The sequence below is a fragment of the Drosophila elegans genome, unplaced genomic scaffold (genome assembly GCF_018152505.1).
Source record: "Drosophila elegans isolate 14027-0461.03 unplaced genomic scaffold, ASM1815250v1 contig_684, whole genome shotgun sequence".
NCBI lineage: Eukaryota > Metazoa > Arthropoda > Insecta > Diptera > Drosophilidae > Drosophila > Drosophila elegans.
This window is the reverse complement of record NW_024546041.1, coordinates 132594-153219: the sequence shown is the minus strand read 5'-3', so window position 1 is coordinate 153219 and position 20626 is coordinate 132594. Positions and strand designations below refer to the sequence as shown.

Here is a 20626-nt window from a genome sequence, read left to right as displayed (position 1 = left end):
CCAAGAACAATTAAAACTAAGTTACAAAAATAAGTATACTTAAACTATGCTATGAAGGGAGATTATGCTTAGAGAGAGAGAGAGAGAGATAAAGAAATGAGCATAAGCTACCAAGTGTAGTCGGCCAGCCGACTTAGCATACGTGATAATGCTGCTCTCGCATTGGGAGCGAGCGACAGTATATCACAGCAATTCACCTGCTAGCTCAGCTCGAGGGTAACTTGTTTACTTGTACACAAGACAGGTGGAGTCAAAATGAGGAATTGGTTATCGAATTCTCCAGAAGTTTTAAAACAGATCGCAAACAGCACACCATCGCAAATTAAAGAAAAGAATTTAAAATAAGAGCTGGTTTTATGACTATTTTGGAATCACAAAAAAGACATATTTACATACAGTTTAAAATTTTCTAAACCAAATTCAAAACTTCTCAACAATAAGCGAGAAATTTTAAAAATAACTATGTCAATTTTGGATTCGTTAGGGTTCCTTTCAAACTTATTAATATCAAACAAAATTATTTTACAGCGGCAGCCATTGAGATGATTTTATTACAGATGATCAGTTTGAAATTTGAAAGACTTTGTGTAACAGCTTAAATAAGATAAGCGATTTTAACAAGACAGATGACTTCTTTTCCCATAAATATTATTCAGCGACATATATTTTACGACGCCTTAAAGTACGCATACGCAAGGTGCGCATATTTACGCTTCGAGGGTAAAAACCAAGTTGAGAGCATTCTGATAGCTAAGTCGCATGTAGCACCACTCAAACCAATAACGATTCCAAGACTGGAACTACAAGGATCCTTGATAAGGAGCTAGGCTTAGCAAAGCTGTTAAGGAAACACTGAATCTCAGAATAGACTCAACTTTTTGTGGACAGACTCAGAAATTGTTTTAAATTGGCTGAAAACAAACATAAAAAGTCTCAAAATACAAGAATTAACAAATTCGAGTGAGGTGAGTCACGTGATAGGGAATTTGTAAATGTAACTACAGTGCAAAAGCAGTTGTATATTTTGCCAGACGTCACAAGATTCTCCAATTGGATGAGATTTTTAAGAACTACAGCTTGGGTTCTTAGCTTTTTAACAAAACTAAAGCCAAGTAAGACCTTTATCAAATGAGAGCTATCGGTCGAAGAAATTTCCAAAACAGAAATGTTGATTTTTTTAAGTATACAACGAGATTGTTACCATCAGGAACTAAAAAACTTAAACGCAACGAACGTGTGTCAACTTCAAGCAGTTTAAATGTTTTACATTTGCTATTATCTAGCGATATTTTTCTGAGACTCAGGTAGGCTAAATAACTAAGCTGACGAAAAAATGTGTATTGATTTTAAAAATCCAATTATCTTAAGTAGAGATCATCCTATAGGATTAGAAACTGTAATTGCCAATATCCGTGGAAGGTTTTGGATTACAAAATGTAGAAATACAGTTAAACATGTAATTACAAATTGTCAGCACTGTAAAAACAGAAAAGCTTAACCGCAAGTTCCATTAATTGGTAAGCTTCCAAACTGTTTCCATGCATGGCAACACGGGCGGTGCATCTTGAGATAGCTGAAGACTTATCATGCAATGCGTTTATGCATGTATTTCGGCAATTTGGCGTGCATTTTCGACAGAATTATATTCAGACAATGGTGCCAATTTTAGGCGAGCTGACAAACACATAAAAGAAATCGTAGAAGAATGGCCAGATGACAAAAATACACAGTTTCTAACAACAAAAGACTGCACGTGGTATTTTAACTCGCCTTTGTCCCCTCAGCTGGGAGGAGCCTGGAAAAGGCTCATACAATCTGTTGAGAAATATTTTGGAGTTCTTCTAAAAGAAAATTATCCAAAAGAGTACACTTTAAAAACGCTGTTTTGTGGAATCGAGCTTATGATGAACAGTAGACCACTTTTATTTGTGCCTTCTGATTCTCTGTCTGAAACATTAACAACAAACGACTTGTTAATTGGTCCCAACTGTCGAGAATCCTTTTATACTAACACTACAGATATTTACTTGAGACTTTAAAATATGTGGAAATTGCCGCAAAGACTACCGGACATTTTTTGGCTAAAATGGAAAAAGGAATGCAGACAATTTCTTATTTTTATATATTGTTTTAAAAGAAGGTGCTGTAGTTTTGTTGATGGAATCTTACTTGCCTGGAAATGGCCAATAGGTATAGTTGTTAAAATCCATCCAATCCATCCAAAGATGGGCGTGTACTAATTGTTAAAATTAAGATTAAAAATAATACATATAAGAGACCTACTGTAAAATTAATTAAGCTAGATGTGAAACCCAATTGTGAACTCTAGCTATTGCCGTCGTCTATATTAAAGTTATGTACTACTCCAATACTTGGGAGGAAGATGTTGACATTGTTTTTACTTAAATATCAACGAATTATATCGGAAGTGTGACCCCCTTTATTTTTTATTTATCGTTCTTGTAAGAAGGTTGCCACTTCATTAAAACTGACTTCACTTTTTGTCAAGCCATTATACAAGCCAGACGACAAGCGCAAAAAACAGTCTTAAAAATTGAGACAAAGGCATACAATAAACGGTTTGAATCATATAAAAGTGTTAAATCTATTAATAACAATCAGACGAGTTCCTGGAGTTATTTACACTTCGTCTGACCGAAATTCGGTCTTTTGAGGTAACTGCCACAACAGTTCAGTTGTTTTATCCACAGACATCTTTAAAAACATTTATCAGTATACATTTAATGCCAGATACGAATGGAAAAACTTTACTTATATGCATACGGAATGCTTAAGAATGTTAAAAATATAAAGCCGAGCTAAGTGAAAAACTATTCATATATAATATCCGCCTTGACGTTAATTTCTGAAAGAAAGATATTGCAAGTAAATGGTGCTTTTACCTGCAGCAATGGGCAAACAACAAGTTTTCGAATTCTTTTTTTTAAAGAAGATAATAATAAAAAAGATTTTAAGATAATCAACTTTAAACGGTATATTAAGTTTATATGAAGCAAAATTAGTTAAGTGAATTCGTGGCACATTGAGAAGTCGGTTAGTTTTAAAGCAGTAGTCATCGAAAATAAGAGAGTCAGAACAGAGGTTCAATGTCTTAACCTAAAACAAGAAGTGTCCTTTTGGAAAGGAGTTTTAACTCCAAAAATATGCATCTGACACTTTTGCCGGATGGCGTTAGAACCGTGTATTGAACTAACGGTAAATGGAGAGTCGACTTGAACTATACTTTTAAGGCCACTTATAGACTTAATATAGTTTTTCGCCGCTCCAGTGTTAATCAGTATTCTTAATTTCCTACCAGCCAGTTGCCTCTCGACAAAAGGCAACCGGGAGCGTGCACTTAAATATTAAGTGAGTCACGTTCACTATCCGACTCAAGGTCGTCAACAATAGCTGCAGCTGCCGCTGAAGCCACCTCCCCGTACTTCTGGGTGTCCTGCTCTTGGGCTTGTTGATTGATATTATTCAATCTCTGACGACTTTGACCAGTCATACGCTCGGAGGAGTCTCGTCTCTTGTAGGTTTGTACAGTATTAGACTGAGGTTTCCCGAAATCAGTGCGCTGCCTAAATTTGGAGGACAAGTCTATGTCCATTGGCTCTGGGCTTTGAACTTGGGTAACAACAACATTTTTTTCTTGTTCATCGCTGCCTTGCTGCTGTTTCTTGACAAAATGAGGGTTTCTTTCATGGCCATGACCCCGTTTGTCCCTGAAGTTTTTGCCATGCCTAGCCTGTGAACGACTTTTTCAATCCCTTGAGCCTTTTCCTCTATAGCTTTGGCGTACGAAGCCGAAAATACGCTACGCTGAATACTGGCTTCTGCTTTTCTAGCCAATGCCAAAGCGGTTGGCAAGTCTTTTGGCTGAGCTGGAAATACTACCGATTTTAAAGACTTTTTTAATCCTGATATAAACGCGTGCAGCGCATCGACTTTGACCTCTTGGTTGAGCAATGCTGCTGCCTGAGGCTCGTGGGACATAACGATTTTATTGGTTACGAGAGTCCACTTCCTTTCCACCTCATCATAGTACTGCATTAGGCTCGAATCGCCTTGCCTTACCATGTCTAATCCCTGCCGCAGAAGACGCAAGGAAGTCTTATCTGCATACGTGCAGTCCAATCTGGCTATAATAGCATCGAAATTGAGCACGGTGTTGTGTGACACCAACAATGCTCTTGCCGGACCCTTAATTTTATTCCTAATTATCGTGACTGCCTGATAATATGCACAGCTACTACTAAAAGGTGCGAAGAGTTCGTATGCGTCTGTGGCTGATTGCCTCCACGCCACATACTCATCTTGCACGCCACTAAAGTCTGGGATAGATTTGAAAATGTCAAGCGGGATGTCGCACCTCACCGCTGGGTCTACTGAAATCCGTTGGTACGTTTCAACGTGTGGCGCCTCCACACGTAATTCTTTCAATTGCCTTTGCATTTCATTTAAACGCGCCTGAAAGATTGCCTCTTGATTGGCTAAGGCATTGGCAAAAGCGCATTCACCTCGTTAGCGTTCATGTTGGCTTTTTTTTCCAAATATTTATTATCTTCCAATTCAACACTATCGTCACTTTCGTACTCGCTCCTAACCTCTCTATACGAATCAACCCAGCTCATGAAAATCACTGTTTCTTTAACACAAAAAAAGAGAACGAAGCAAATTAAAGATAAGGGGAAAGAGCGGCGAATTGCAAGAGCTTTTCGAACTGCCTCAAAGACACTAAACTGTACGTTTCCACGCTGCTGCTTTAAACAAAAAAAAAAAATGTGATCCACTAGATCTTACTAGCCTTGTGGCTTAGCAACAATAAAAAAGAATATTAGCTATAGCTGGTGTAGAAGTTTATTTCAAGCTTCTGCTTGCTTTACGTGCCAAGAACAATTAAAACTAGGTTACAAAAATAAGTATACTTAAACTATGCTATGAAGGGAGATTATGCTTAGAGAGAGAGAGAGAGAGAGATAAAGAAATGAGCATAAGCTACCAAGTGTAGTCGGCCAGCCGACTTAGCATACGTGATAATGCTGCTCTCGCATTGGGAGCGAGCGACAGTATATGACAGCAATTCACCTGCTAGCACAGCGCGAGGGTAACTTCTTTACTTGTACACAAGACAGGTGGAGTCAAAATGAGGAATTGGTTATCGAATTCTCCAGAAGTTTTAAAACAGATCGCAAACAGCACACCATCGCAAATTAAAGAAAAGAATTTAAAATAAGAGCTGGTTTTATGACTATTTTGGAATCACAAAAAGACATATTTACATACAGTTTAAAATTTTCTAAACCAAATTCAAAACTTCTCAACAATAAGCGAGAAATTTTAAAAATAACTATGTCAATTTTGGATTCGTTAGGGTTCCTTTCAAACTTATTAATATCAAACAAAATTATTTTACAGCGGCAGCCATTGAGATGATTTTATTACAGATGATCAGTTTGAAATTTGAAAGACTTTGTGTAACAGCTTAAATAAGATAAGCGATTTTAACAAGACAGATGACTTCTTTTCCCATAAATATTATTCAGCGACATATATTTTACGACGCCTTAAAGTACGCATACGCAAGGTGCGCATATTTACGCTTCGAGGGTAAAAACCAAGTTGAGAGCATTCTGATAGCTAAGTCGCATGTAGCACCACTCAAACCAATAACGATTCCAAGACTGGAACTACAAGGATCCTTGATAAGGAGCTAGGCTTAGCAAAGTTGTTAAGGAAACACTGAATCTCAGAATAGACTCAACTTTTTTGTGGACAGACTCAGAAATTGTTTTAAATTGGCTGAAAACAAACATAAAAAGTCTCAAAATACAAGAATTAACAAATTCGAGTGAGGTGAGTCACGTGATAGGGAATTTGTAAATGTAACTACAGTGCAAAAGCAGTTGTATATTTTGCCAGACGTCACAAGATTCTCCAATTGGATGAGATTTTTAAGAACTACAGCTTGGGTTCTAGCGATATTTTTCTGAGACTCAGAGGTAGGCTAAATAACTAAGCTGACGAAAAAATGTGTATTGATTTTAAAAATCCAATTATCTTAAGTAGAGATCATCCTATAGGATTAGAAACTGTAATTGCCAATATCCGTGGAAGGTTTTGGATTACAAAATGTAGAAATACAGTTAAACACGTAATTACAAATTGTCAGCATTGTAAAAACAGAAAAGCTTAACCGCAAGTTCCATTAATTGGTAAGCTTCCAAACTGTTTCCATGCATGGCAACACGGGCGGTGCATCTTGAGATAGCTGAAGACTTATCATGCAATGCGTTTATGCATGTATTTCGGCAATTTGGCGTGCATTTTCGACAGAATTATATTCAGACAATGGTGCCAATTTTAGGCGAGCTGACAAACACATAAAAGAAATCGTAGAAGAATGGCCAGATGACAAAAATACACAGTTTCTAACAACAAAAGACTGCACGTGGTATTTTAACTCGCCTTTGTCCCCTCAGCTGGGAGGAGCCTGGAAAAGGCTCATACAATCTGTTGAGAAATATTTTGGAGTTCTTCTAAAAGAAAATTATCCAAAAGAGTACACTTTAAAAACGCTGTTTTGTGGAATCGAGCTTATGATGAACAGTAGACCACTTTTATTTGTGCCTTCTGATTCTCTGTCTGAAACATTAACAACAAACGACTTGTTAATTGGTCCCAACTGTCGAGAATCCTTTTATACTAACACTACAGATATTTACTTGAGACTTTAAAATATGTGGAAATTGCCGCAAAGACTACCGGACATTTTTTGGCTAAAATGGAAAAAGGAATGCAGACAATTTCTTATTTTTATATATTGTTTTAAAAGAAGGTGCTGTAGTTTTGTTGATGGAATCTTACTTGCCTGGAAATGGCCAATAGGTATAGTTGTTAAAATCCATCCAATCCATCCAAAGATGGGCGTGTACTAATTGTTAAAATTAAGATTAAAAATAATACATATAAGAGACCTACTGTAAAATTAATTAAGCTAGATGTGAAACCCAATTGTGAACTCTAGCTATTGCCGTCGTCTATATTAAAGTTATGTACTACTCCAATACTTGGGAGGAAGATGTTGACATTGTTTTTACTTAAATATCAACGAATTATATCGGAAGTGTGACCCCCTTTATTTTTTATTTATCGTTCTTGTAAGAAGGTTGCCACTTCATTAAAACTGACTTCACTTTTTGTCAAGCCATTATACAAGCCAGACGACAAGCGCAAAAAACACTCTTAAAAATTGAGACAAAGGCATACAATAAACGGTTTGAATCATATAAAAGTGTTAAATCTATTAATAACAATCAGACGAGTTCCTGGAGTTATTTACACTTCGTCTGACCGAAATTCGGTCTTTTGAGTCCCATATGTGACTTGGTGTACTCCTTAAACAGGTAACTGCCACAACAGTTCAGTTGTTTTATCCACAGACATCTTTAAAAACATTTGTCAGTATACATTTAATGCCAGATACGAATGGAAAAACTTTACTTATATGCATACGGAATGCTTAAGAATGTTAAAAATATAAAGCCGAGCTAAGTGAAAAACTATTCATATATAATATCCGCCTTGACGTTAATTTCTGAAAGAAAGATATTGCAAGTAAATGGTGCTTTTACCTGCAGCAATGGGCAAACAACAAGTTTTCGAATTCTTTTTTTTAAAGAAGATAATAATAAAAAAGATTTTAAGATAATCAACTTTAAACGGTATATTAAGTTTATATGAAGCAAAATTAGTTTAATGAATTCGTGGCACATTGAGAAGTCGGTTAGTTTTAAAGCAGTAGTCATCGAAAATAAGAGAGTCAGAACAGAGGTTCAATGTCTTAACCTAAAACAAGAAGTGTCCTTTTGGAGAACCCTCCCTTTGCAACTTTTACCGTTCTCAATCACTTCTTCAGAGCACAGTGAAGACGGCTTTTTATAATTTGCTTTTTGTTTTTTGATTTTAATAAAACTTTGTCGCTGACTTGATAACTTTTGTAAAAACTGTTTTTGTTTAATTGGTCCAACGCTTTCTGCTGAGCCTGCTAAATTTGTTTACTAATCTTCATCTTGACTTCTGCACAACAAGAGATCTTTATTTGTATAGGCGTTTTATTAGTCACTGAGAGGATGGTTCTGTTTTAAATAGCTGTGGCTTACAGATTACCTCCATAGTGTCATTCGTTTTAGCTGCTCAGTTAATGCTAATGCTAAGAAATGTTAATACCAAACTGTATTAAAAGTTTGTAAATACTGGAATCGAACTGATCATTTGGATCATGAAATTAGTAAACTCAACACATCTCAGTTCTTGTGTTAGTTATTCCTTTCATCTACCCCACACAGATTCTTTATTCATTCCCTTGATAGATGGATGCGAAGTTTTACGCAGACTATCATAGATAAGTATGTCCTTTCCCAAGTTACGGATGTGGTGCCAAGCTGCGTCCTTAAGTACTGTGCATATCCACTTGCAGTTCTATAAACTATTATTTTCCAAAAGTCCATTGATCTGTACCTTTCCTTTCTATTCAATAAAAAACTGTTTTAAAAACGTTCACCCGTTCTATTTTTCCGATTTTTCCTATGGGAACTGTATAATATAGTCGTCGTTTCCAGGTCTTTCCGACTTGTATAATACCTGCTAATTTAGCAATTTGTATTCAGATAACCTTAAAATTAAGAAAATCGATTTTCCTAGTGATGCTGATTAAGAAAAGGAGTATAATTTAAAGGTCCGGTGATGTGTGCTTTGCTAACTTTTGATTGAGCTTATATTACTTATCAATTTGGAATCATAAAAAAATGTACATCCATTAGATTATACACTTTTGAATCTTGTAATATAGTTATTTCTAACAATAGGACTATATGTTTCTTTAGCGCGTTTTTTTTTATTTTTGCTTAAATATTATACATTGAAAAGTTGCTACATTACTTATTTTGCAGAACGTAGAACTTCCAGAATCATTTTCTGTAGAACTAAGGAACTTGTTGGAATTGTTACTTCAAAGAGACGTACCTAAACGACTTGGCTGCATGGGAAATGGGTAAGACAATTATGTACTTTATTATAAATAAATAAATAAAAATCGCAAGCCCTACCGACCAAAAGGTAAACGGTTTGGTAAAGCAATTAAAAAGCTTGACGAAGTTTAGTAAAGGGACATCATGTACATATTTTACATTGTCTAACGGCTTCCTCCCAATAGAAATGCAAGTAGAACATTTTCCAAAAACACACATGAACCAATATATATTTTGGATTTGGTGGACATAATAACGGGTATCTAAAAGTCGGTGAACTCGATTAAATCGTTTTTTTCCGTTACTTAATTTAACAATTCATTTTTTTTAGTGCTGATGAAGTAAAAATGCATAATTTTTTTTGTGGAATCGACTGGCACCAAGTTTACATTCAAAAATATATTCCGCCTTTGGTGCCCCCAAGAGGAGAAGTTAATGCCGCTGATGCCTTTGATATTGGATCTTTTGATGAGGAAGACACCAAGGGCATAAAACTAAACGAGACGGATCAAGACCTTTACAAGATGTTTTCGCTGACCATATCTGAAAGGTTAGTTGAAAAGTTTTGCTAAACATTATCCATAGTGGTGTTTTAAATTGTTTTGAAATTTGTTCTTAGTCTTAAGATATTTATATAAACATTTCTTAATACCTTTGGTAAGTAACAACCGTATTAACCCATCGGTGCACTTTATAAAAATAAGTATTAATAAACTTGAATATTTCAAATGAAACTTGAATTTTTTTTTGTTATTTCGCAGTCCTTTATTTTTGATTTGTTTGTCCAGGCCGCAGTGTTGTTTTTGTTTTTGTTTTGTCCTCTGTGGTTTTACAAGTTTACTTATAAAGGTCACAAAGAAATTTTGTGTCCGGATTTCCGGTCCGTCTGCACTAACGAAACCTCTTTTAGTGGTTGCACCGAAGAAAAAAATGTTTATATATGTTGTTTCCTCTATACAAGACAGGTCCTATGAGCCTACTACTTTTTCACGCTAAGACCACTTAACCTTTTAAGATCAGTGTCCCAAACGAGCTTCTTGTAGCAATAGGCTCTGGCTGATTTTGGCCGGTAAAGAAGGTGAAAGCTACGATAAGCAAGAAAAGAAGAGAACTACAAGAATTAAAATATTTTAAAAACGTCTTTATTTTGTTTTTTTAGTTAATATTTTTGAGAGAAATAAAACATGGGATAAGGCGTCTTTGTAGTTCTTACATACTTTATTTGTAGTAAGCCGAAAAAATAATGAAATTATTTTGGATATATTTACCCAAATAAAAACTAATAGCCATGAGTTAACAAAAAAGATCTCAAGAACATATTGTAATATTGGGCAACGGCCTATATTGGGAATTCTGGACAACGTTGAAATTGAAAAAAAATATATATGTATACCACACAGCATTAAAAGCGAGATAGTTCGGATAAAAGACTTATTTAAAAAGAAAAACCATTAAAAGCTTACTTTGTTGTCGAAAACGAAATATTTCTAATATTTGGCAGATCAATTATTTTGCACGAACTTCAAACGGCAAATATGAGCAGTGACCTACATTTTATCACATTTTTATTGTCCTTATAAATCAAAAAACTGATACATATACCAAGGACCAAAAACAGCGAAGGAGGAGAGATTTGATTCTTGTTTTTTGTCACGTCATCTTCATTACAACATGTGTCTTCTAGAAAACCATTGTTTTTAATAAACACCAATTGGTGTGAATCTTATAGAAAAAATCCAACGATATAAAATGTACGGAAAAGATAATTAAAAACCTTTTGAATTTTTTATACTCTTGCAGAAGGTATTATAATTTCAGTCAGAAGTTTACAACGCGGTGAAGGAGGCATTTCCGACCCTAAAAAGTATGTATATTCTTGATCAGCATCACTAGGAGAGTCGATCTAGCCATGACCGTCTGTCCGTCCGTATGTCAGTCCGTCTGTCCGTCCGCCTGTCCGTCCGTCTGTCAGTCTGTCCGTTTGTCCGTCCGTTTCTACGCAAACTAGTCTCTCAGTTTTAAAGCTATCTGCATGAAACTTTCCCAAAAGTTGTCTTTCTATTGCAGGTAGTATATAAGTCGGAACGAGCCGGATCGGACGACTATAGCATATAGCTCCCATAGGATCAATCGAAAGAAATAAATAAAAAAGAAATTATAACTTTGCTGTTTTTAAATTTTTTTTAGTTCTTCGACATATAGGAATGTTAATTATTTCAGAATTACGGTTTAAATTTCATCAAAATCGGACGACTATATCAAATAGCTCCCATAGAAACAATCGGAAAAAAAAAAAAAAAATTTTAACTATGCTGCTTTTTAATTTTTTTTAAGTTCTTCGACATGGTTAATTATTTTAGAATTACGGTTTAAATTTGATCAAAATCGGACGACTATATCATACAGCTCCCATAGAAATAATAAAAATATATAAAATAACTAATTATTGAGCTGAAAATCATCATAGCTTCAATGTTTTTAGACATATACGCAAGTAAATCATAATTTTAATGTTTTTAAAAATGTATTAATTGTAAACCGGCTCGAGGTCAGGATGTTGAGAAAATAACACAATTTTTTAATTTTGGTTATTTGTCAATATATTTCGGATGCTCTTCGGCAACCGTCTTCAGGATAACTATAAAATAATAACAACGATTTTAATATTCTTAACAAACAGAAAACAATTTTCATTGACATACATTTAATTTACACGTCTGCGTCCGGTGTCGTGGAGTTGTTAACTAATTTGTCCTTCCCTAGTAAAAGTCTATATAAATGAGCGCAATTGTCAATGTCCGTTTTGAAGTTCATCCGTATACAGACATACGAATGAACTACAAAACGGGTGTTTTTATGATATGTATTATTTCTATGGTGAATCAAACAAAGATAACTAAACGGTAGCTATGAACAAAGATGACTACAACCAAAAAATGAAGGACATATTAAAGGATAGAAACACATACAGGACATTAAGGAAAGACCCCACCTCTAGACTACAAACAAAAAATAACGAAATAGTGGACAGACTATCAAAAATGGAACTTATCTCAATGATCGAAAGAAATAAGTTGACAATCACCACAGCATTACCACCACGAATATATGGACTACCCAAAATTCATAAAGAAGGAACCCCTGTACGACCAATCTGCTCCTCCATCGGATCACCATCCTATGCACTATGCAAATACATAATTGACATATTAAAAACATAACAATAGACTCCAAATATAACATCAAAAATTCAGAAGAATTCAAAGACAAAATCAACAACACATATTGGCGACGATGAAAGTTTAATTTCATTTGACGTAATTTCATTATTTCCGAGTATACCGACAGATCTAGCCCTGAATATAATTAAAAACAAAAGGACAATAATTCAAAAACACAGTAAAATACCGCAAAGAATATTTATGGACATATTACAAATTTTGTATTCAAGAAAACAGATATTTCAAATTTGAAAACAATTTTTACTCACAGTTAAAAGATATTGCAGATATTGTAATGGAAACTCTCTTGGACAACACGTTAAAAAAAACACAGACGACCTCCAAGATTACTGACAAAATACGTAGATGACTTGTTCGCAATCATTCAAGAGGATGACCGTCCGGACGAATCATCAATTTTAACTCCAAACACCCAAAACAAATGATAATAAATACAGCTAGAAGCTGTATACAGAGAATGCTCAAAATTTCAGGCACGGATCAATGTTAACAGACAATGATTTCCTAAAACACATAATAAAAACATTATTATCGGAACACAAAACAACAAAACAAAACAGCGTTAAAAGCAATAAAAACAAAAAAAATATATCTCACTGTCAATGTCCCTACATTATCCGAACGTGTAGTAAATGCTACGACAAAGAAAACAAAAGTATCGCACATAAACCGGACCACACATTAAAATTTATATACAACCACTAACCATACAACATATAGACTGGTCATTTCATACAACGCATTTGGATACAAAAAAACGGATCGCGGGAGGCCCCCCGTGCTCACAGCAGCAGGCCCCTGCACTTCGTGTGCGTTCGGATTTTTCGCTCTCTCATTCTTATTCTCATTTTATATGCTCGCGCATTCATTGCACGAGTTCAGTAAATTAAAATAACACTTAAAAAATAAATCAACCAAAGATCACTAAACATAACATATAAAACAAGTGTCTTAAAAGCCCGCTCCCCTTAAACGCAATCGTCGGTAGGATATGCAGGCACCAACCGCTCGCAAAACATCGACAAGAGTATCTTATCACAAAAACAACACTATGCCAAACGATTCACCATAGAAATTCTACATATCATAAAACACCTACAGACATACGGATGAATTACAAAACGGACACTGAAAATTGCGCTCATTTATATAGACATTTACTGGGGAAGAAAAAAATTAGTTAACAACTTCACGTCACCGGACGCAGACGTGTAAATTAAATGTATGTCAAATGTAAATTGTTTTCTGTTTGTTAAGAATATAAAAATCGTTGTTATTATTTTATAGTTGTCCTGAAGAGCATCCGAAATATATTGACAAATAACAATAATTAAATATCGTGTTATTTTCATAACATCCTTACCTCGAGCCGGTTACTATTAATATACTTTGGAAAGGTCGCCAAAACCAACTAGTTTTCAAAAATTTTTAATTCTTGCAATAGCTGCAAGGGTATATGAACTTCGGCTTGCCGAAGATTGCTTTCTTTCATGTATTATTTAACACTGTTTTATAGTTGAGTAAAGAAGGCTGTTTCCTATTCAGAAGTAATGAAGGTTTTATAACGTTCTCCACTTATTTGTTTTATTATTAAATACAATATGTGTGCATTGGTATTACAAAAAAAAAAAAAGGCGATAAGCTAACGAGGAAGTTATGAGAAGAATGATGAGAAGAAAGAATGCAAACAACCATTGCCTTACGCCGCGATATTGCATACACCCGTCATAGCCGTGACCACGGGCTTCACCTGCATCATTGCGTACCGAAACTCGTTGACATCCATTCTTCAAAACTATTGAATTTGAAACGTAGCTTAGTATGGATTCCTTCCTGAAAAGCCTACTCCGTTTTATTTTCCATCTCGAAAAATGTTCAAATATGTTTAGCGTCAACGATCGAATCTGGTGGTGTCAAATTAATAAAACGGTACTTTTTCATCAATCACAGCTGCACAACAATATGACGAAGAGATCAAAGTCAAACTGCAAACAGCGGACTTTGGTCCCGAGCGATGCGGGGATACCTTGAATTAACGGCACCGAGCTGGACATTCAACCCTGCACAAAGAAGACGCACCGTGAATAAACGGTACGGCTGTAAACCTTGGACTCGGTCTCGAGAAGGAGGATAACGGCACCACCAAAGGCTACAAAAGGGCGGCGCAAGCGCCCTCAGAGCGAGTGCGTGTAAGCAAGACCAGTAGCAAGAAAACCAAGTGACCAGTGCTAGGATCAAGATCGCAAAGTCGAGACGAAGAACAACGACCAGTCTACGATGCTGAAATCAAACGGTGCGATTAAGGTGGGTGGGAGATGCGTCAGATCTTAGTTCTACCTGCTAGGCGATACACCTATTCGAGGTCGTTAGTGAGGACTGATATCCAGAGTCTCTGTGGAGCCATCACAATTCGGACACCAGCAGATCTCAAGCTGGACAGGTCGCCTTGTGTACATGTCTTCCATGTTACCATAACGGGCATGTTGCTAATTGTTGAACAAGTGGAACAATTGAAACAGTCCGCTGGATAGGTCGCTATAGGCGCTATCTTCAAAAATCGGACTAGCCCGATTGGCAACGAATGCCTGCTAACGTTAGGGGTCGTAATTCAACACAACAAGACGTTCGTAGGTTCAGAACAGAAAATATTCATTGAGTTTCCTGTGGGCGCGGTTAAAAATTTGAATAATTCGAATCCCAAAAATACCCTCTTTAATATCGATAGCACGTGGAGTACCAGTTGATATAATTTGACCACTCTGCAAATGGTGTCTAAGCTAAATGCTTAACATTCCCAAACGCGTTATCTCTCGAAAATGCTGTGAGTTGCTGACGCCCATTATTTCCGGCATCAGCTCGTTTTCTTGTGTTGAAAATCTGAAAGTGATTAGACGCGAAGCTCGTCAAGACCGTGAAAATCCGCCTATAAAATTGAAATAAAAACCGAGAACAACGTGCATCAAGACAAGAGTGATATTTTATGTTTTACCCCGCTGCGTAAGTAATTCCCGCGCCAGTGAAATTTCAAATCCTAATCGAAGTCGCTCTCTGGTCCTGGCTGCCTTCCAGGCGCGGAATATCTACTCAGCGGCAGCCCAGTAAGTCTCGCACGCTGCTCACGCGCCAGGAACGTCACTGACGGCTAAATTTGCTACATTTGCTGCTCCACGTACGAGCAGAAAGCTTTTTAGGAATATTATTAGATTTAAATTGGCTAGTAATAAGTCGTGTATAGAGTCAGCTAGGGATCATTTGCACTTAATAACAAAGCATATCACCGCATTTCTAACTACGTCACCAGGTGACTACGTATCTGTAGGTGCGGCATAGCCGCTCGCTCATTAACATATGCATATGATTCCTACATTTAACTGACTAGCCACTCTTAAGTTTATAATTGAAATTGTTGAAACTCTGAATATTGCTCTTAAGTTTACAAATTGAATTCTGGGCTTACTCCTTTGTATGAATGGAAAGAAAAATGCCACCCGACCTCCCTTGAGGGAGGAACGGTTTCCGCAACAGGGGAAATTATAGCAGTTTTGCTTAGATTTTTAGGAGGGCGAGTATAGAAGGGAAGAAAACTGACATCTAATTCGTGTTCGTTACATACAAATTGGCGCCCAACCTGGGGCTCGAAGGATCTGTATCCAGATGATTTTGTTAATTAAATAAAAATTGGACCGCCGAATCTCCGGATGGCTCCACGAGTGAGTAGTTTAAATAGAGTGTATGATTTTTTATACACAGAATTGCTGGATTTGTCAAAATTAGTCGGACCAGACCGGTTATAATATTATTAACTGTGTGAAGGATCCATTAGATCCTAAAATTCATTTATTTAGGCGATATGCCCTGTAACGAACTGACTTTCTTTATGTATCTACTCGCTACGAATGTCGTGCGGCTAGCTTAAATGATGTAAGTGTTCGACGAACACTGTTCGTCCCACCAAATTTTTATTAACTTGACCGCCCTATTGATCAGTGAACACTCACAGAAAGATTGGGCGTATAAAAGGATCTCTTATTCGCTAACTTGACCCTCGGCCTTGGTTTTGTATTGACAACGTAGAAATAGGCTCCGCCGGCGGCTGCTTCCCACGTTGAACGGCTCGCTGGGATGTGATTGCTGCGAAGTGATGTCTCCCTCGCCGGCTTTGCTTTTTTTGCCTTTGGCTCGGCGGGATGCAACGCTGTCGGACACGCCGGGTGGGAAGCCAAGCTCAAATCGTGACAGAAGTTGTGACAAAGCGCCTGGACTTAGTCGTGTGCTGCCGTAAGGACCTCAGCTACCTGTGTCTCAATTCAGAGACTTCAGCTCTTAGTCCCGAACGTCTCGACGTACCGATCTTGTTTCCTTAATGACTCCGCACGGCTCTACATGGTTCCTCACGTTGTTTCACTGATTACTGGTTTACTTGATGACTGATATTTGTTAAAAATGAATGATCCAGCTTCCTGCGCTCGGCCTTCTTATATAGGCCTCGATTTACCGCTAGTTATCGGCGTTACCTTGCCTCCTGGTCCTCTGCGCACGGCACCAATATCAGGGTCCGAAGTCCGGTGCCGTCCCGTTACTTTCTCTACTACGGGCGCACTACCGTTACTACGGGCGAATACGCCGCGTATCTGGTAACTGGTAGGCCACTGTTTGCATACGGTCACTCTGCTTGCTTTCTAACTTGTGGGGAGTTATTCAACTCCTCACATTCTCCCCTTACTTCGGGAATGAAAAAGAGACTCGCTGTTCTCTCTGCCTTGGTATACTCCACATTCTTCCCTCGACGTTTCTTCTCGTACTTGTCCTCGTTCGCCTGTAGTCTTCTAGTCGACTTGCTCCTCCAGACGGTTCCCACGACGCTCACAGCTCCTTCTTGAGTTCCACAGCGCCGATCCTCTTTCCAGATTTTGAATTTCCCGCCCCCGACGTTCCCCCGTAGACTTTAAATTCCCGCCCAGACGTTTCCCCCGTAGACTTTTGAATTCCCGCCCAGACGTTTCCCCCGAAGACTTTTGAATTCCCGCCCAGACGTTTCCCCCGATGATTTTCTCGATCTCCGTGATTTGCCTTCTCCGTCGGATGGTCACTCTACGTCATGCCGATCGGTCTCCAGTTGTTATCGGTGATATCGATATTCTCCCGTGTGATTCTCCGCTGTATGGTCACTCTCCGCCCAACCGATCGGTCTCCAATTGTTATCGATTCCGTGACCCAACGTGGCGTTGCCACTCGATGTATCGATTTTCCACAGTGTGACTCCTTGTGCCGATATTTCCAGTATTTTGTGCCCACCGATCGACACTATCGTGTAGGGCCAATCGGCCACCATGAATCGAAACGCTCCCATCCCTTGTTTATAGTGACTCCGCACAATGCTATGGTAAGCGCAATTTCCTTTCTATTTCATGTTTACTTATTTTCTTTTTCCCCAAAGCTTGGCCCTGGATTGCAGAGTTGACCTTTCCTGCCCTTGGGGCCGGTGTCAATGACCCTGCTCGGCTCATCGCTTTCTTGCGTCGTTCTGCATTTAGTTGGCAAGTGGTTTGTTTCCCTGCGACCCCGGTTTTCATGTATATTTCTCATTTCAGATTGCCGGATCATACGTAGTGCCTTTCATGTGTGTGTATCTTCCTTTTTTTTTTTTATTGTGGCCGTTTATGTGTGTGCGCGTCATATTGGTGTTTTTCCGGCTTGGCATGCTAACTAATTAACTGTGGCCGTTTATGTGTGTGCGCGTTATTTTAATGTTTTTCCGGCTTGGCATGCTACGGTAAAGCTCTCGAGCTGTACCGTCTCCCCTCTTTCCTCGGGAAACAAAGATCTGGTCGTGGTCTTCCTCGATTCTATATAGACTCTGGCTTATGTCCGACGATATAGTCCATACGTTTTGTCGTTGCATGCTCGTGTTATCCTGCGGTCTATATAGACTCTGGCTTATGCCCGACGATATAGTCTGTACTTTTTGTCGTTGCATGCTCGTGTTATCCTGCGGTCTGAATAGACTCTGGCTTATGCCCGACGCTATAGTCCGCACTACCTGATGTTGTTGCCTGCCTGTGTTGTCCTTGCTTGTCTGTACCGAGTTCTTCTGTTTGTTGTTTCCTTGTGGCGGATTCTACAAATGACTGGTGAGACGAAGTCTATTACCGTGTACGGTCCGTCATATTTCGGCGCTAGCTTTGCCGCGAAACCCTCGGCTGCCTTTGACAGATGGTGCTCCTTCGCCCAGACTGTGTCCCCTATCGTTGGATTCCATTGCCTCCTTCGTAGATTGTAATGCCTGGCTTGGTCCTGAGCAGCTTTCTCCATGTTCCGGCGCACAATTTCGAAGATCTCCTTCATCTTATTGGCCTTATCTTCAGGCGTTTCCGTCTGCTTTCCTGTGCCGATGGTTTCCCTGTCGTACAGGGCGCTGGGCAGTCGAGGCTCTCGAGCCTGCGTGAGGAAACACGGGGAGTACCCTGTTGACTCCGACGTACTTGAATTTACCGCTAGCATAATCTCTGGCCACTTCTCGTCGCAATTCCTCTGGTTCTGTCCCGCAAACTGCGCTATCATGGTTTTAACTGTTCGGTTTGCTCTTTCCGTCGGATTCTCCTGCGGTGTATATGGTGCCGTGAATTGTTGCTTAATTCCCATTTCGCTGAGGAAACTGAACTCCATTGTCCGTTATTACCACCTTCGGGACTCCGAACCTAGCGATGACTCTTTCTCGGAACGCCTTTTGAAGTGTTTCTGCCGTTGCTGCTCGCATTGGCACCAATTCTGTCCACTTTGAGAACCTATCTATCAGCACTAGCAGCATCTGGTTGCCATGCTTCGACCTGGGCAATGGTCCGACAAAGTCTGCACATACCGTTGCCCATGGTTCTTCGGGTATTTGCGTCAGCATTTTCCCGGCTGCCTGCATCTGGTTGGGCTTGTACTTGAGGCATGTCTCGCATTTCCGTACGTGTGCTCGGGCGTCCCTATGCATTCCTGGCCAGTAATATCGAGCCGCCAGCCTTGCAATCGTTTTCCGACTTCCCACGTGTCCAGCAGCTGGTGAGTCGTGATTCTCCTTCAGGACTGTTTCCCTCAGCCCCCGTGGGACACAGAGCTTCCATGCTGCCACGTCTTCGCTGCCTGCTCTGTGCGGGATATGCCTGTACAACGCGCCTCCTTCCATGATGTAGTCCGGAAACTTCTGTGGCTGTTTGTTAATCTTCTCACACATATCCTTGATCCAGCTGCATGTTCCCTGCGTGTCCTCCGGAGTTTCTTTAGCTAGCCTAAAGGCTTCTGGTAGAGGCTGTCTTGACAGTGCATCAGCGACCACGTTAAGCTGCCCCTTCCTGTATGATATTTCAAAATCATACTGCTGCAGCTCCAGGGCCCACCTCGCTATTCTTCCTGAGGGACTTTCGATGCTGTTCAACCATTTAAGCGCCATATGGTTCGTCACCACCTTGAAGTGGTATCCTTCCAAGTATGGTTTGAACTTCCGGATTGCCCACAGGATTGCCAGGCATTCCTTTTCGCTGGTTGAATAGTTCTTTTCCGCGCCATTCAGGGTCCGGCTTGAATATGAAATGACCTTTTCGCCGCTTTCAGTTTCCTGCTTCAGGACTGCCCCTATACCATAATCGCTTGCATCCGTCTGCAGTACGAATGGTTTATCGAAATCTGGGCATGCCAGCACAGGATCGGCCACTAGCCTTGCCTTCACCTCCTCGAATGCCTGCTGGTGCTCTGGAGTCCATGTCCATTTCGTGCCTTTCCGCAATAGATCATTTAGTGGTTTTACCATTCGCGCAAAGTCGGGCACGAATCGCCTGTACCACGATGCTACGCCCAAGTATTGGCGCAACTCCCGGATGGTTGTGGGTGGTTCCAGCTCTGCTATGGCTGCTACTTTTTCGGGATCGGTGCCGATTCCTTGGTCCGTAACGCGGTGTCCCAGGTAAAGCAGTTCGCTTTTGAAGAAATGACATTTTTCGGGATTTATCCTCAGGTTAGCCTGCTTAAGGCGTCGGAAAACTTCCCTCAGGTTCCTACTGTATTCTTCCAGTGTCCGTCCGATCACGATGATGTCGTCTTGGTATGCAAACGCGTGTGGTGACATCTCCGGTCCAATAACCTGGTCCAGTGCTCTCTGGAAAGTCGCCGAGGCGGAGTGTAAACCAAATGGCATTACTTTCCACTGGAAAAGCCCCTTTCCTGGCACTGTGAACGCCGTGAATTGCCTGCTATTTTCTTCCAGAGGAATTTGCCAGTATCCGTCTTTCAAATCCAGACTGCTTATGTATCTCGCCTCCCTCAACTGGTCCAATATGTAATTTATCCTTGGCATCGGATAAGCATCTTTGA

At 39.2% G+C, this 20626-nt stretch overlaps 1 protein-coding gene across 3 annotated transcripts in view; it reads left to right on the top strand.

Moving 5' to 3' along the window:
- Positions 1–20626, top strand: part of LOC108149572 (G protein-coupled receptor kinase 1) — a 382291-nt gene that overhangs the window by 254972 nt on the left and 106693 nt on the right. For 2 of the 3 annotated variants that reach the window (XM_041710001.1, XM_041710002.1), the window contains 2 exons: positions 8955–9055; positions 9364–9582. In XM_041710001.1, the coding sequence (XP_041565935.1) occupies positions 8955–9055; positions 9364–9582 (320 nt within the window). Of the gene's footprint in view, positions 1–8954; positions 9056–9217; positions 9302–9363; positions 9583–20626 lie in introns of those variants that run through there. The other variant, XM_041710003.1, reaches the window with a different exon arrangement.